General features: G+C 39.7%; 1 protein-coding gene across 4 annotated transcripts in view; it reads left to right on the top strand.

Moving 5' to 3' along the window:
* The window catches only part of WDR70 (WD repeat domain 70), a 295,418-nt gene that overhangs the window by 13,228 nt on the left and 264,519 nt on the right, over nucleotides 1-17,671 (top strand). For all 4 annotated transcript variants that reach the window (XM_045862134.2, XM_064596782.1, XM_064596784.1 and 1 more), the window contains one exon: nucleotides 8,228-8,423. In XM_045862134.2, the coding sequence (XP_045718090.1) occupies nucleotides 8,228-8,423 (196 nt within the window). The remainder of the gene's footprint in view (nucleotides 1-8,227; nucleotides 8,424-17,671) is intronic.

Raw genomic sequence — 17,671 nt, 5'->3', positions numbered from 1 at the left:
CTTTCTATGTATATTGATAAACTTGTTAGATTTGATATATTTTCTCATTCTCTAGCTTTTTAAAAAACTTGTTTTTCATTGTACAAACATTTTTTCATGTGTTTGATCATATTTTAATGTTTTTAAGATCTATTTCTTAGGCAATTATTTTTCCTCAAATAGATTATTATGCTACTTTCTTTTTTCTAGATTAATAAAAATTACTTTAAAATTTTAAATGAGATTATTATGAAGTATTTAAGACTATCAAAAAGATAATAAAGAACTGTACTCACTAGACAACTTAAGAAGTAAACTTTTACAGTGAACACTTCTTAGAACTGCCTTCCATTGCATCTCCCTCCCTTCTTGGCAGAGGTAACCAATCTTCCAAACTTAAAATATTTTTTACGTCTCTCTTTATAACATTATAACATATTTCTATATCCCTAAGATGTATATAATATTGTTTTGCATGTTTTAAGATCTTTCCCCTTATATGTCTAGTATAGCACTTAGCATATTGTATACTATCATGTACTGTTTTTGTTATGTGTTCTTGTATAAGATTATTGACACCGTAAGGTCAGGGATGTTTTTCCCCTTAATTAAACAAAAAGCTTTTGCTATGAAGTATGTCATACATATAAAACTTTAGATATCCTGCACTTAAAGTAAAGAGAACAATGAAGTCAATACCTGTAGTGTAGAGCTTTACGAGTGTGTTTGAAGTCCTCTCTCTGCTCATATTTCTCTCTCCTCCACTTTGTTTATCCTTCCTTCCTCTTTTTAATAGTTTTATTAGATATAAGTATTCCTAAACAATATGATTTTTTTTTTTTTTTTTTAAGATTTTATTTATTTATTTGACAGAGAGACACAGCGAGAGAGGGAACACAAGCAGGGGGAGTGGGAGAGGGAGAAGCAGGCTTCCGCCGAGCAGGGAGCCCGATGCGGGGCTGGATCCCAGGACCCTGGGATCATGACCTGAGCCGAAGGCAGATGCTTAACAACTGAGCCACCCAGGCACCCCACAATATGATGTTTTATATGATTTCTTATTTTATATTGATGCTGTTAATGCTGTCATGAGTGTTTTTTTTTCAAAAAAAATTTTTTTATTCAAAATATTTTTTTAGGGGGGCGGAGAGTCAGAGGAAGAGGGAGAGAGAGGATCCTAAGCAGGCTCCATGCATGGAGCCCGATACGGGGCTTGATCTCATGACCTTGAGATCATGACCTGAGCTGAAATCAAGAGTTGGACACTTAACCAACTAAGCCACCCAGACACCCCACAACAAGATATTTTTGAGATATTCATGTTGACAAATGAGGCTATAGTTCATTCATATTTGATGCCGTTTGGTTTTCCTTTTAGAAATATTTTTTCCAATTTCTAGTCAATTTAGGTTGCTGTTTTTCTATATTATTATAAAATATGTTTTTAGTGACTGCCTTGTAGCCATCCTCTGTTATTTTATTTTTTTTAAAGACCTTAGTATTTAACTGAAAGAGAGAGAGAGAGAGAGAGAGAGAGAGTGTGTGTGTGTGTGTGTGTGTGTGTGTGTGAGCCGGTGGGGGTGCGCGAGGGGAGTGGTGAGGAGCAGAGGGAGAGAGAGAATCTCAAGCAGAGTCTGCGCTGAGCATGGAGCCCAGTGTGGATCTCCATCTCACCACCCCGAGATCATGACCTGAGCCGAAATCAAGAGTCGGATGCTTAACGGACTGAGCCACCCAGGCGCCCCATCGTCCTCTGTTTTATATGTACAAAAGTTCCTCTTTCTTCCTCCCTCCTTTCCTTTCATAGAAGCTTATTGAGGGGTGCCTGGGTGGCTCAGGCGTTGGGCGTCTGCCTTTGGCTTGGGTCGTGATCCCGGAGTCCTGGGATCGAGCCCCGCATCGGGCTCCCTGCTCGGCGGGAGGCCTGCTTCTCCCTCTCCCGCTCCCCCTGCTTGTGTTCCCTCTCTCACTGTGTCTTTCTCTGTCAAATAAATCATCATCAACATCCTCCACCAGAGTGGTACATTTGTTAGAATTGATGAACCTGTGCTGACATGTCATCATCACTTAGAATCCGTAGTTTACGTGACGGTTCACTCTTTGATGTTGTACATTCTGTGGGTTTGGACAGATAAGTAATGACATGTAGCCATAGTATCAGTCAGAGTAGTTTCAGTGCCCGAAACATCCTCTGTGCTCTACCTATTCATTCCTGCCTCTTCCTAACTCCTAGCAACCACTGATATTTTAAATTTTTATTGAAGTAATTTATACACATTACAAAATCAAACATTATAAAGCTTCATTTTCCCCTGTTAATTCTTGCTTCCCAGAGAAAATTATTTAAGTTTTTTTTTCATCTTTTATTTACCTTCATATTACTAAATTGTAACTTTTGTGTCTGGCTTCTTTCACTTTGTAAGATGTTTTCAAGGTTCGTGTTTTATCAGAACTTCATTCCTTTAAATGGCTGAATAGGATTCCAGTGTATGTGTATATCACAGTTTGTTTATCCATTTGTTGATGAACATTTGGATTGTTTTCATTTTTTTTTTTAAAGATTTTATTTATTTATTTGAGACAGAGAGAATGAGAGACAGAGAGCATGAGAGGGAGGAGGGCCAGAGGGAGAAGCAGACTCCCTGCCGAGCAGGGAGCCCGATGCGGGACTCGATCCCGGGACTCCAGGATCATGACCTGAGCCAAAGGCAGTCGCTTAACCAACTGAGCCACCCAGCGGCGCCCCATTTTTTTTTTTTTAAAGATTTTATTTATTTGACAGAGAGAGACACAGGGAGAGGGGGAACACAAACAAGGGGAGTGGGAGAGAGAGAAGCAGCCTTCCTGCGAAGCAGGGAGCCCGATGCGGGGCTCGATCCCAGGACCCCAAGATCATGACCTGAGCCGAAGGCAGACGCTTAACGACTAAGCCACTCAGGAGCTCCTAGATTGTTTTCACCTTTTGAGTACTGTGAGTGCAATGAACATTAGTGTACAAGTATGTTTTTGAGTCTTTGTTTTTAATTCTTTTGAGTATATACCTAGGAGTGGAATTTATGGGTCATATGGTAATTTTATGTTTAACTTTCTTTTTTGAGGAATTGCCAAACTGTTACACAGTGGTTGCACCATTTTACATTCTTATCAGCAATGTATGAGGATTCCAGTTTTTTTACATTCTTCCCATTAGTTATTTTCCATTTTCTTATGTTTTTATTGTAGTCATCCTAGTAGGTATGAAGTGGTATCTCATTGTTTTTTATTTTCATTTCCCTAATATCTAATGATGTTGAGCATCTTTTGATGTGTGTATTGGCCATTTGCATATATTCTTTGGAGAAATAACAAAGTCCTGTAACCATTTTTAAATTGGATTGTTTGGGGGCGCCTGGGTGGCTCAGTCGTTAAGCGTCTGCCTTCGCCTCAGGTCATGATCCCGAGGTCCTGGGATCAAGCCCCGCATCGGGCTCCCTGCTCCGCGGGAAGCCTGCTTCTCCCTCTCCCACTCCCCCTGCTTGTGTTTTCTCTCTCGCTGTGTCTCTGTCAAATAAATAAAATCTTTAAAAATAAATAAATAAATAAATAAATAAATAAATAAATAAATAAATAAATTGGATTGTTTGTCTTTCTGTTGTTGAATTATAGGAGTTCTTTATATATTCTGGTTATTAAACTGTTAATTCTGTATATGATTTGCAGATATTTTCTCCCCTTCTATAGATTGTCTTTTCACCTTTTTTTTTTTAAAGATTTTTTTATTTGTCAGAACACAAGCTGGGGGAGCGGCAGGCAGAGGGAGAAGCAGGCTCCCCGTTGAGCCAGGAGCCTGATGCAGGACTTGATCCCAGGACCCTGGGATCATGACCTGAACTGAAGGCAGAGGCTTAACTGACTGAGCCACCCAGGCGTACTGTCTTTTCACTTTCTTAAATATATATTTTTTAAAATAAACTCTATGCCACATGTGGGGCTTAAACTCACAATCCCCAAGATCAAGAGTCACATTCTCTACCAACGGAGCCAGCCAGAACCCGTCTTTTCACTTTCTTAATAATGTACTTTGATGCATTAAAGTTTTTAGTTTTGATGAAGTCCAACTTACATATTTTTCCCCCTTGTTTTCTTTTAAGAGTTTTATGGTTTTATTTATTTTTATTTTTTTATTTTTTAAAGATTTTATTTATTTGACCGAGAGAGAGGGAGCACAAGCAGGCAGAGCGGTAGGGAGAGGGAGAAGCAGGCTCCCTGCTGAGCAGGGAGCCCAATGTGGGGCTCAATCCCAGCACCCTGGGGTCATGACCTGAGCCGAAGGTAGATGCTTAACCGGCTGAGTCACCCAGGTGCCCCAACAACAGAATTATTCTTTTTTTTTTTTTTTTTAAAGATTTTATTTATTTATTCATGAGAGACAGAGAGAGAGAGGCAGAGGGAGAAGCAGGCTCCCAAGGAGCAGGGAGCCCGATGCGGGACTCGATCCCAGGACCCTGGGATCATGACCTGAGCCGAAGGCAGACGCTTAACCATCTGAGCCACCCAGGCGCCCCCAACACAATTATTCTGACACTGAAAAAAGGATAGTGGTATAAGGAATTTTAGGGAAATTGAGCATGTCAGGATTTTTTTAAATCACATTAGCCTTCTTACGTAGCAGTGTGTTTTCTATTTTATTTTATGGATGTTCAGCAATCATTGCATGGTGATCATCTTCACTATCTTTAAATGCATACTTGTTATATATAAATTATTTCTTATAATTTCAATTTGGTTCTGGAATTCCTCTTCTCTCTCTTTTTTTTTAAAAATTTTATTTGAGAGAGAGAGATAGGGAGAGAGAGCACAAGCAGGGAGTTGGGGAGAGGGAGAAGCAGGCTCCCCACTGAGCAGTGAACTGGATGTGGGGCTCAATCCCAGGACCCTGGGATCATGACTTAAGCCGAAGGCAGGTGTTTAATTGACTGAGCCACCCAGGTGCCCCTCCTCTTCTGCTTTCTTGGCTGTATTTCATTCAGTCCTGTATATTTTAAACAAGTTTCAGGCTAGTTTTTTACCTTGTAGTATATTAAGAGTCTGTTTCACAAAACATACAAATAATTTTTTTTTGAGATTTTATTTTCTTAAGTAATCTCTACACCCAGTGTAGAGGGCTTGAACCCACAACCCTGAGATTGAGAGTTGCATGTTCTACCAACTGAGCCAGCCAGACACCCCCACAAAACATACAAATAATTAAAAAAAAAAAAACAAAAAACAACCTACAGTGTTATTAAAATTTGGTTTAGAGGAAGTCATCTAAGACTACCACTTTTTTGGCTTTAAAGAAATAGTGTATGGATGGAAGTTTCCATTTAAATATCAAATACTGGTAAGAAATACTTATTCTATGAAATATAGCTACAGGATAGGAGAGAAATAATTGATATATTCCAAATCTGTAAGGTAGGAATCGTTTAGACATTTGCATTTCCTCTAAAGAAATTAGTACCAGGGGCCCCTGGGTGGCTCAATTGGTTGGGTGTCTGCCTTTGGCTCAGGTCATGATCCCAGGGTTCTGGGATCGAGCCCCGAGTTGGGCTGCCTGCTCAGTGGGGAGCCTGCTTGTTCCTCTTCCTCCACCTGCTACTCCCCCTGCTTGTGCTCTCTCTCTGTGTCAAATAAATAAAATTAAAAAAAAAAAAGAAATTGGGGCGCCTGGGTGGCTCAGTCGTTAAGCATCTGCCTTTGGCTCAGATCATGATCCCAGGGTCCTGGGATCGAGCCCCACATGGGGCTCCCTGCTCCGCGGGAAGCCTGCTTCTCCCTCTCCCATTCCCCTTGCTTGTGTTCACTCTCTCTCTGTCTGTCTCTCTGTCAAATAATTAAGTCTTTAAAAAAAGAAAAAAAAGAAATTAGTACCAGAAACAATGAATTTTGGTTATGAATTTAGTTCCTATATTGAAATTGTATAATTACATATTTAGTGCTTAGCTAAACTCTCTTTTAAAAAGTCAGCTGAGGGGCACCTGGGCGGCTCAGTCAGTTCAGCCTCTGCCTTCAGCTCAGGTTGTGATCCCGGGGTCCTGGGATTGAGCCCCACGTCAGGCTCCCTGCTTAGCGGGGAGTCTGCTTGTCCCTCTCCTGCTGCCACTCCCCCTGCTTGTGCTTTCTCTCTCTCTCTCTCAAATAAATAAAATCTTAAAAAAATTAAAAGTCAGCTGAGAAAAATACTAGGTTTTGACTCCTCTGTTTTCTCATCAGATACATATTGTTTCTCAGGCTCTGGTTCATATTTTGGTACCACATTGAATTTAGGAGTATTTTAAACATGGAATGTGTTCTGTTTTCTGTCACGGACATTTTTGGACATAATTTCATGGACTCTTGTTTTTCAGAAATTGAAAATATGTTAAAAATTGTTTATTTTTTTGGCTTGTGTACATTAGAAGCAAAAAGACAGAAATGGAACTAGAAGCTGCATAGAAGCTGATACATTCCATTCAGTTTCGTGTCAGTATTAGGACTGTATAATCAGCCATGAAATCAACTTGGATTCATTTAGTTCTTAGTTCATTGCTAGTTAAACTCAGTTAAAGCATCGGTGCTAAAGATTAATAGTTTAGAGCTCTCTATGCTCTGAATAATTTTGCATTAAGAAAGTCTGTGATTTCTAAATTAGTATAGCTGGGAATTTGTGACTTAATGACAAGGGAGAAAATTGTGGAGTGTGACTACTTTAATAAAAATCTCTTCAGTCAGTCATTCAACTGTTACTTATTGAGCGTCTGTTGTGGGTTAGGCACTACTTTAGGCATTGGGGCTACAGCAATTAGCAAGTCAGATGAGCTCTCTGAGCTCATATTGTTGTGGGGTATCTGAGGAGACTGGATAACAGATTATAAACAACTAAGTAACCAATTAAATAAGATAGTTTAGTGAGGTATGTGATAAAGATTAGTAAGATAATGAAGATAATGGTGACTGATAGGGCTGTGTTTGATAAAGTTTAGACAGGGGGCATATAAGGCCTCTTTGAGGAGGCGATACTTGAGGAGACCTGAATGAAGAGAAAGAGGCCCATTTAACAGTCACTTCCAGCAGAGGGGACTGCAAGTGCAAAGACCCTCATGCTGGACCAAGCTTAACCTATTCAATTTGAAAGAAGGCCTGTGGGGATGGAGCACAGTGAGCTAAACCATGGCAAAAACAAAGAGAAGTTCTCTTTGTGGAGGTTTGCTTGCTCCAAGCAAAGATAGGACCCTTTGTATACGGATAACATGTATGTAAGTATGTACTCCCTTCAGTAGTCAACTTAGATGAAAATCAAAATAAAAATCCCATTTTTTTCTTCAGTGGATATTGAGAGTGCCTGTTATATGTCAGGCATCGTTTAGGTGCTAGAGACAGCAATGAATGCAACAGAGAGCAGTTTCTGCTTTCATGGAGCTTATATACTAGAAATATTTTAGTAGAAGATAATACTTTGAGTTTTATAAAATATTTGATATATTAATTGAAGTAATTAGGAACGCAATTCTCAATCCTTTGGGATGGGGTAGGAGAGAGGGTGGATGGTGGACTTTCAGAATGCCTAGAGGTGTGTGATAAAGACCTTAATGAAAGTGTGTAACAGTTCACAGGTGTGCTGGGTAGAAAAACATTGAGAATCAGTGTAATACTCTCTAGTGTAAGATAGTTTTAGAATCCAAGGATGCTACAAAGAACATTTTAGCAACTCAGTAAACTTGAATTAAAAGAGAAATAATTTGTATTTCAGAAAATATATTGAAACGTTTTGGGAGTAATATTAACTTTCTTACATGGCTGGCTTTATTTGCTCCTGTGGTAAACAGTGATTGGATTCAGATATAGTGATCAGAAACATTGGTTATCTTGGGGGTTTTCTTTCTTATGGATGTAGTATTTTGTAGTTTTTCTTCCACATTCCAGTTGTTCTTCTGGCTCTTTATGAGTGAGGATGCCCTAAGGGGCCTCTAACATATAATTGCTGTGACTTTAATTTATGTTTAGGTTAAGATAAGTAGATAAAAGAAACTTCTACTTTCTTAAGATAAAATGAGTTACACATTTAATGCTTGAATTACAAATTTAACAAATTACACATTAATTAATTAAAATTAAAACTCAGTTGTTAAAAGGAGAGGCAGGGTTTCCTGGGAAATCAGTACTATCTCTAGAGTGTGTTCTTTGTTGCAGAACACACAAGTGTTATGTTGCAAAATAAACAAACAAGAGTTTGTTTCTGTATTTTCAGGGATACAAGCAGCAGTGAGAGTGAGGAGAGTTCTGGTTCTTCTGATGATGAATTAATTGGCCCTCCTTTACCCCTTAAAATGATGAAAGAACCAAGTAATCATATTGAGGAAGATATCCTCGGTCCTTTACCTCCACCTCTTTATGAAGAAGTAGAAGAAGATGATGACGATGACGGTGATTCAGAGGAGGAGGAAGTAAGTATTTCAGTAGTAATTTAACAATTCATTGTGGTAGTGTAGGGATCAGTTCCCTGCTGTTATTCATGAGTGAGAGCAAATAAAGAACAATTTTGAGTTTACTACTGATAGCCCTTGTTGAAAGAACTCTAAAGGATGTACTTCAGGAACAAGAAAATATAACTCAGAAATAATAAATGGGCAGCAGGAAGCAATGTCTTAAAAAAAGGAGTTAATTAATAGACATTTTGTTAAATCTATATAAGCATTGAGTATAAATAATAGTAATGAATAAATTTAGGGTTTTTTTTTTTTAAGATTTTATTTATTCATTTGAGAGGGAGAGACAGAGCATGAGCAGGGGGAGCAGCAGAGGCAGAGGGAGAAGCAGACTCCCGGCTGAGCAGGGAGCCCGATGTGGGGCTCGATCCCAGGACCCTGAGATTACAACCCGAGCCAGAGGCAGTTGCTTTACCATCTGAGCCACCCAGGCACCCCAGGGGGATTTTTTTTTTTTTTAAGATTTTTTTATTTATTTGACAGAGAGAGACAGCAAGAGAGGGAACACAAGCAGGGGGAGTGGGAGAGGGAGAAGCAGGCTTCCCGCGGAGCAGGGAGCCCGATGTGGGGCTCGATCCCAGGACCCTGGGATCATGACCTGAGCCGAAGGTAGACGCCTAACGACTGAGCCACCCAGGCGCCCCGTTTTTTTTTTTTTTTTTTAAAGATTTTATCTATTAGAGAGCACGCGTGAGCTTGCCCACTCACTCACATGAGTGGGGGGAGGGGCAGAGGGAGAAGCAGACTCCCTGCTGAGCAGGGAGCCCCACGCGGGGCTCCATCCCAGGACCCATGAAATCAAGATTTGAGCTGAAGGCAGCTGCTTAACCAACTGAGCCACCCAGGTGCCCCGATATAGGGGGATTTAAAAACAAAGTGGATCTAAAATTATTGTGAGCAGTGACGTGGAAGATAGGAGAGTGGAATCAGTTCATTCAGTTTGAAGGCCTTGTATTATTTGGGAGGAGGCTAGAGCTATTAATTAACTTCAAATTAGTTTAAGTATGCAAATCGTTATTTTAAGACTAATTGCCAAAGAATAGAAATAAATTGTATAACCTCAAAAGAGTAAAAGAAAAGATGAAGAAAACCATTGGTATACTTTGTGTATTTGAGACCCCGAGTGGATCATTTTTTAATACCACCCTCCTCTGTGGTAAATTTTCAGTAACGGTTATGAGATGAAACAAATAATGATCAGAAGAGAAACAGCTTTTGGGGCGCCTGGGTGGCTCAGTCGTTGGGCGTCTGCCTTCGGCTCAGGTCATGGTCCCAGGGTCCTGGGATTGAGCCCCGCATCGGGCTCCCTGCTCGGCGGGAGGCCTGTTTCTCCCTCTCCCTCTCCCCCGCTTGTGTTCCCTCTCTCGCTGTCTCTCTCTCTGTCAAATAATAAAATCTTTAAAAAAAAAAAAAAAGAAACAGCTTTTGCAAATCTGTCAGTGACTTCACAAAATCGGCATTCTTTGCATATTCTTATTCAATACCAATGTATCAGATTTGTCAATTTATGTTATTTCATAGTTAATCAAAGAAAGCTTTTTAAAGATTTTTTTATTTGTTATTTTAGAGAGAGAGCATGAGAACAGGGAGGTGCAGAGGGGGAGGGAGAAAGAATCTCAAGTGGACTCCATGCTGAGGGCGGAGCCAAACGCAGGGCTCGAACTCATCACCCTGAGATCATGACCTGAGCGTTAACCAAGAGTCGGACGCTTAACCAACTGAACTACCCAGGCACCCTGATCAAAGAAAGCTTTTAATTTTAATTTTGAAAATTTTTTTTCACATGAAACATGAGATGTGTGTGTGTATGTATGCGTTTTGAGGTTCTTTACAGAAAATGCACCCCTTTGCTGTGTGCACCACTTCCACTGCAATACTCTTGATGTGCCATTGAAGAAGACTCAGTCATTCCAGTAAAAGACAGGAAAGAAGAAAAAAAACGTAGAGGTAAATCTTGGTAAATAGAGATAGAAAAGAAGTAAGGTGGTAGGCACGAATACAGATATATCAGTGTTCACAAAAGATGTAAGTGGACTCAACTTGCCACTTAAAATTCTCAGATTAAATTTAAAAATTCAGGTATATTCTGTTTACGAGTGATACACCTAAAATGTAATGACGTGGAAAGGTTGAGAGAAAGAGGAATAAAAAATAGCAGGAAAATACTAACCAAGAGATAACTGATTAATCTTATAAAATTAACTTAAGACAAAATAGTCTTTAAGTCATAATTAGTCTAATTAGCCAAATGAATGTCATTACTTAATGGCAAAGGGAACAGTTTATCCTCCAGGAAAATTTGGCATTCCTTAGCCTCTGTGAATTTAACACAATATATTTAAAGCAAAAATTGACAGAATTAGGGCACCTGGGTGGCTCAGTTGGTTAAGCGACTGCCTTTGGCTCAGGTCATGATCCTGGAGTCCTGGGATCGAGCCCTGCATCAGGCTCCCTGCTCAGCAGGGACTCTGCTTCTCCCTCTGACCCTGTCCCCTCTCACGTGCTTTCTCTCTCTCTCAAATAAATAAATCTAAAAAAAAAAAAAAAAAATTGACAGAATTAATGAGGAATAGACAAATCTACAATCATAATGGGAGATTCAGAAATTGTTAAGACAACAGTAAGAGTATAGTAGTGAACAATACAAATGCATGTTTTTTCAACTGAGCATATATAGAACCCTTGTCTAATATTTTCTTTTCAAGCACATATGGATAAATCAGAAGAAGAGGCTCACATCTAGGTCACAACATGCTATGGACATGAGAAAGATGTACTTAATTATTTTGGGTAGTTCACAGAGTAGATTATATGTAGGTTGATCATGAAATGTGAGAATATTGTGAGTGAATGTTTGTGTACTCTCTAAATTCATGTGTTGAAGCCCTAACCCCCAGTGTGGCTGCATTTGGACATGAGACTCTTTGGAAGTAATTAAGGTTACATTAGGTTGTAAGGGTGGACCCTGATCTTATAGGTTTAGTGTGTTTATAAGAAGAGAAACACCACAGAGCCAGGTATGCATATAACAAAGCAAGAAGGTGGGCATGTACAAGGCAAGAAGAAAGCCCTCAACAGAAACTAAATTACCTTGATCTTGGACTTCTAGCCTCCAGAACTGTGAGAAAATAAATTTCTGATGATTAGCCATCTAGCTTGTGGTATTTTGTTATGGTAACCTGAGCTGATTAATACAGCTTTGCAAAGCTGACAAGAGGCTGGGGAACAGAGAATGGAAAAAAAGAAGGGTATTGTGAGCAGGCAGAAAATTGCTATAGTGAAGGCTCGATGTATGCAAGTACATGTTATGGTGGTGAAATGTCATGTGATTAGTGCATGGCTGAGTTTTCTTTTTAGGGTTAAGTGGAAAGATGAGGCTGATGAGATCAAATTCAGAGATCAGGACACAGAAGAGCGGCTTTCTGGAGGGCATGGAATTTGAATGAGCCTTGTAGAGGGTTACATTTTGATGAGCATGGTGGGGATAGGCCACATCCTGTGTATGAAGAGTAAATGGCAGGAACAAAGGCATAATTTATAAGGTTAGATTTCAGATGATGCAAAAATCAACTTGCCTAGAATAGAAAGTTGATAAAGAAGATCAGACCTTTGACATAGAACTGATGTGTGAGTAAACCCAAAGTACAGCTATGCAGAGAAGTGCATGCTTAGGTATGGGACTCCAAAGCTCGTTTGTAAGCTTTGGCCTTTCATGGCTGTAATTCAAGCATTTTAGGAGACTGAATAACAGTTTTCTGTTTTTTTTTTAAGATTTTATTTACTTATTTGAGAGAAAGGGAGAGAGTGTGTGAGAGAGAGCAAGCAAGCATAAGCGTGGGGGAGGGCAGAGAGAGAAGGAGAAGCCGGCTCTCCTCTGAGCAGGGAGCCCGATGTGGAGCTAGATCCCAGGACCCTAAGATCATGACCTGAGCCAAAATCAAGAGTCAGACGCTTAACTGACTGAGCCAACCAGGAGCCCCTGTTTTCTGTGTGTGTGTGTGTGTGTTTTAAATAAGATTATATGCATTGAGTCTTTTGAAAGAAAATTGTTGTCTTTTTATGGGTGTGCCTTTTTCTGTAAACATAGTAAAAGAAAATGCTGATGAAATAATATGCAAAGCAAGGCTGTTGATGAATGTTCCAATAATAGCCTTAATTTTAAAGTGTGCACTAATTGATAATTAAAGTTTATTAGCATTGTTAATGGATTAACTAAAACTTTGGAAGGGAGACAAAACAGGAGTGGGAGATACCTTATGTCTACTACAATCCTCCTTCTGTTTCTCTTTTGGATGTATATCATAACCAGCATTTCCAGGGCTAGGGCAGAGATGGTGGGTGAAGCAGACAGTTTGGAAATTTGGTAATGTTGTGAATGTGGCTTTGCAGTGCCCTTCTTAGATTTGGATAAATTATATTGGCCTTGAATGGAGTTGTTCAGTTTTCAGACTGTGCTTTAATAGTAGTAGATGGGTGGCAACCTTAGGGTGTTTTTTTAGGTTCTGAGTGAAAACTTTTCTACTGCTTGTATTTGATATGTAGGATATTGGCAGCCTTCTGGAGTTAGGGATCATAGGCAAGGGAAAGCTGCTATTACCATCTTGAATGTGAATGTTGTGGGATCTAGACAGACAAATTAGCATGATTTATTTTAGATTATTTGCATAGCAGTGTTTGGCCTGTGTCAACATTGAATTCAAGTATTTCTGGGTTTTGAAGGAATCTTGTTTTTAATGGTAGGTTAGACTTAGGATCTAGTAATTTATTGATTCAGAAACTGAATTTAGTTCCTTCAGGCAATCAGTTTGGGGTAATGCTAAACAAAATTATAGGAGATTGTTTTATGTATCAGAATGCTAGTTAATATTTTCACAATTTGGGATATATCAGAATTGTCCCTCCTCTCCTTGATTTCCTCTCCTTTTTTCTCCCATGCTTTGTTTCATCACCACTGATGTTTTGTGCCTTTATTTCCTTTTGTGTTTTCAGCCCTTTCCTTTCTACCGGCTCTTGGCTTTAAGCTTGCAAACATACTAAAATCTTCCTTTAATTCAGTTTTCCCTCCAAGCTACTGTCCAATTTCTTCTTTCTCGACATATGTTTCAAAAGCAGTATCTGTATTGCCACCTCTGCTTTGTCACATTTTCTCCTGAAATCTTTGTCAGTTTTTGCCCTTATAATTTTACTGAAATTGTCTTCCCACAGATCCTCACTGGCAAAATCAAAATATCCTAATCCAAAGGCCATTTTTCTGTTCTCATTCTGTACCTCTGCAATATTGGACAGCATTGATTTCTTCTTTCTTGAAACTCTTTCTTTGCCATTTATATATATTGTTAGTTTGCTGCCTCTCTGTTTATTCAATAGATATTTATTTAGCACTTTTTTTTTTTTAAAGATTTTATTTGTCAGTAAGAGAGAGGGAGAGAGAGACAGAGAGCAAGCACAAGCAGGGAGAGTGGCAGGCAGAAGGAGAAGCAGGCTCTCCGCGTAGCAAGGAGCCCGATGCGGGACTCGATCCCAGGACCCTGGGATCATGACCTGAGCTGAAGGCAGACGCTTAACGACTGAGCCACCCAGGCGCCCCTATTCAGCACTTTTTATGAGTCAAGTACTTTCCAGGTGTTGGGCATACAGCAGTGAGTAAAGCCAACAAGTCCCTGCTCCGATGGTGCTTACATTTCTGCTGGAGTCTCTTTTACTATTTCATATTTCCTCATATTTCCCCAACCATAAGCATTCCCTGAGGATCCATCCTTGCTTGCCGTGTTATTTCATGTTTGGCCTGGGTGGAGTCTCCTACATCTTTTTGTCCTCATGACTCCTCTTCACTGAGAGCAGCTGGAAGCATTGCTCCATCTCGTTTGAACTTTAGACCCAGCTTTCTAACGACTCATGAAACATGTCCACATTTAAGCTCCAACAGTATTCTAAATTCAACTTCTAAGATGAACCTCAGGCTTTTATTTTCTTCCACTTAAACTTTTGCTGAAGCCACTTAGCTCGTCTCTTTGCCTTTAGGATCTTCTGTTCAATCCCTTTTCCTCACTGCTTTAAGATTAAACTATTTGTAACACGAGTCACATTGCAAATAATAGTACTCAATCCCTAAATGAGGGAAAATAAACTACCACAGCAGGCAGGACTCCATCTGGAGATTCTTGAATACAATTTATTTTGTTGCTCAGAAACTTGTAAAGCACTGTGGCCTTTTATTTTTTTATTTTTAAAGATTTTATTTATTTATTTGACAGAGAGAGAGAGCGCACAAGCAGGGGGAATGGCAGACAGAGGGAGAAGCAGACTCCCCACTGAGCCGGGAGCCCAATGTGGGGCTCGATCCCAGGACCCTGGGATCATGACCTGAGCTGAAGGCAGACGCCAAACCCACTGAGCCACCCAGGCGCCCTGCACTGTGGCCTTTTAGAGAGACATTCTACTTAGGAGGAAAGCAGTCAAGTTCACATATTTGACTGGCTAAATATTTCAATAGGTATTATTGAATTAATGGAAAAAAAATTTTTTTTTCATTAACATATAATGTATTATTTGTTTCAGGGGTACAGGTCTGTGATTCATCAGTCTTATACAATTCACAGCACTCACCATAGCACATACCCTCCCCAGTGTCCATCACCCAGCCACCCCATCCCTCCCACCCCCTCCACTCAGCAACACTGTTTATTTCCCGAGATTAAGAGTCTCTTATGGTTTGTCTCCCTCTCTGGTTTCATCTTGTTTCATTTTTCCATCCCTTTCCCTATGATCCTCTGTTTTGTTTCTCAAATTCCTCATATCAGGGGCACCTGGGTGGTTCAGTTGTTAAGCATCTGCCTTAGGCTCAGTTCGTGATCCCAGGACCCTGGGATCGACCCCCACATCAGGCTCCCTGCTCAGTGGGAAGCCTGCTTCTCCCTCTCCCACTCTCCCTGCTTGTATTCCTTCTCTCGCTGTCTCTCGCTCTGTCAAATAAATAAAATCTTTAAAAAAAATTCCTCATATCAGTGAGATCATATGGTAATTGTCTTTCTCTGATTGACATATTTCGCTTAGCATAATACCCTCTAGTTCCATCCACATCGTGGCAAATGGCAAGATTTCATTTTTTGACGGCTGCGTAATATTCCACTGTATAGGGGCACCTGGGTGGCTCAGTCGTTAAGCGGCTGCCTTCGATTCAGGTCATGATCCCAGGGTCCTGGGATTGAGCCCCATGTTGGGCTCTCTGCTCACTGGGAAGCCTGCTTCTCCCTCTTCCACTCCCCCTGCTTGTGTTCCCTCTCTCGCTGTGTCTCTCTCTGTCAAAATAAATAAAATCTTTAAAAAAAAATATTCCATTGTATATACATACCACATCTTCTTTATCCATTCATCTGTTGATGGACATTTTGGCTCTTTCCATAGTTTGGCTATTGTGGACATTGCTGCTATAAACATTAGGGTGCATGTGCCCCTTTGGATCACTACATTTCTATCTTTGGGGTAAATACCCAGTAGTGCAATTGCTGGGTTGTAGGGTAGCTCTATTTTCAACTTTTTGAGGAACCTCCATACTGTTTTCCAGAGTGGCTGCACCAGCTTGCATTCCCACCAACAGTGTAGGAGCGTTCCCCTTTCAATGGAAAAATATTTTTAAAATAACCTTTTTTTTTTTTTTTTTTTTTTAACCCAGTGGTTCTTAGTATGAATGTAAGAATCACCTTTGGTACAATTAAAAAATATGTATGCTTCGCTTTGTTAATCTGGAGATGGGTTCAGTAGGACTGGGGTGGATCCTGCCCCAACACCTGCAATGTATGTTGTAACAAAAGGCTCCACAGGTAAGCCTCTTCCCAGTTCACCTGTTGCACTGCCTCTTCCCAGTCTGCTGTGGCTCCTTACTTAAATAATTTAACTGTATTAGGGTACCTCTTTAAGTTTTGACCTGTATCGTGTATCATGGATATTTAAGGACATGGGATATTGCTTACAGAGTAATGTTTCTTAAAAAGAAGTATATGGTGTTGCTGCCTTTTTCTCTGTGACAGCGAGTCCACTTTGTTTTCGTATAAGACTTGTAAGAGGGGCGCCTGGGTGGCTCAGTTATTAAGTGTTGCCTTTGGCTCAGGTCATGGTCCCGGGGTCCTGGGATTGAGCCCCACATCGGGCTCCCTGCTGTTGGGAGCCTGCTTCTCCCTCTGTCACTCCCCCTGTTTGTGTTCCCTCTCTCGCTGTGTCTCTCTGTCAAATAAATAAATAAAATCTTAAAAAAAAAAAGACTTGTAAGAATATTCTTTCTCCCAAATAACTTAGAAGTAACATTTATTTTGATTATTATTTTGCAAAAAAATATTTCTTCCATAATATGTGGTGGTTGATTGTCTTTAGAAGTGTTACTGTTAGTTGCTTTTGACATGAGAGAGATGGTAAACGCCTGGCCTTTTGTATCATATCCAGTTTTAGATCTTTTTATGTTTATTTTGAATTATACCTATTAAATCATAACCATCATGGTTTGTGAAGGACTATGAACAGGTGAATAGTCTAGGAGTTGAGCCAGTAGCTCTGACACTTGTTTTTATTAATGAAACTATATTACCAAGTATTGAGAACCTTAAAAATCTTACTTCCTTTAATCTCAGTAATATTACTTCTGGGATTCTAACCTGAGGAAATTTGGAAAAAGCTTTATGCCCAAAGATATTTATCACAGTACTATTTATAATAATGATTTTCAGAATGTGTTCCATGGGAGTGGTGGGTTGGGGCATTGGATCTCCTATCTATTTTCATTTGAGGGAACTGAGAGCATGTCCATATCTGGTGGTACCAGGAAACTGACTTCTTGACTTAAGTGCACTTCATGTATTTCTAATAAGCTGACGGTGCAGAAAGTGAAATTTGTTCTGGCTTTTAAAGGCAAAATATAAATAAATTTTAGGTTTATGTTTTGTTGGGCTTTCTGAGAGCTTCCTCTTGTCAGAAAGTTTTCATGTCTAAAATGTTTGAAAATAACAGACATGTGAAATATTAGAATAATTAGAAATAATGTGAATACATGTCTAGTAACAGGAGGAAGGACAAGTAAATTGTTGTTTAGTTATAAAATATACAGTCATTGAATGTGTTTAATAAGAGCTTTCAATAGCACTAGGGAACGATGTAAAACTGTCTATAGACAGTATGATTTCAAAAATTAAATGATACATATGCATGGAAAAAAGTAT

Source organism: Mirounga angustirostris, unplaced genomic scaffold (genome assembly GCF_029215605.1).
Source record: "Mirounga angustirostris isolate CCGP_5_RB_7025 unplaced genomic scaffold, mMirAng1.0.hap1 SCAF_7, whole genome shotgun sequence".
NCBI classification, from domain to species: domain Eukaryota; kingdom Metazoa; phylum Chordata; class Mammalia; order Carnivora; family Phocidae; genus Mirounga; species Mirounga angustirostris.
The sequence above is the reverse complement of the archived record's forward strand: the minus strand, read 5'-3'. Positions and strand labels throughout refer to the sequence as shown.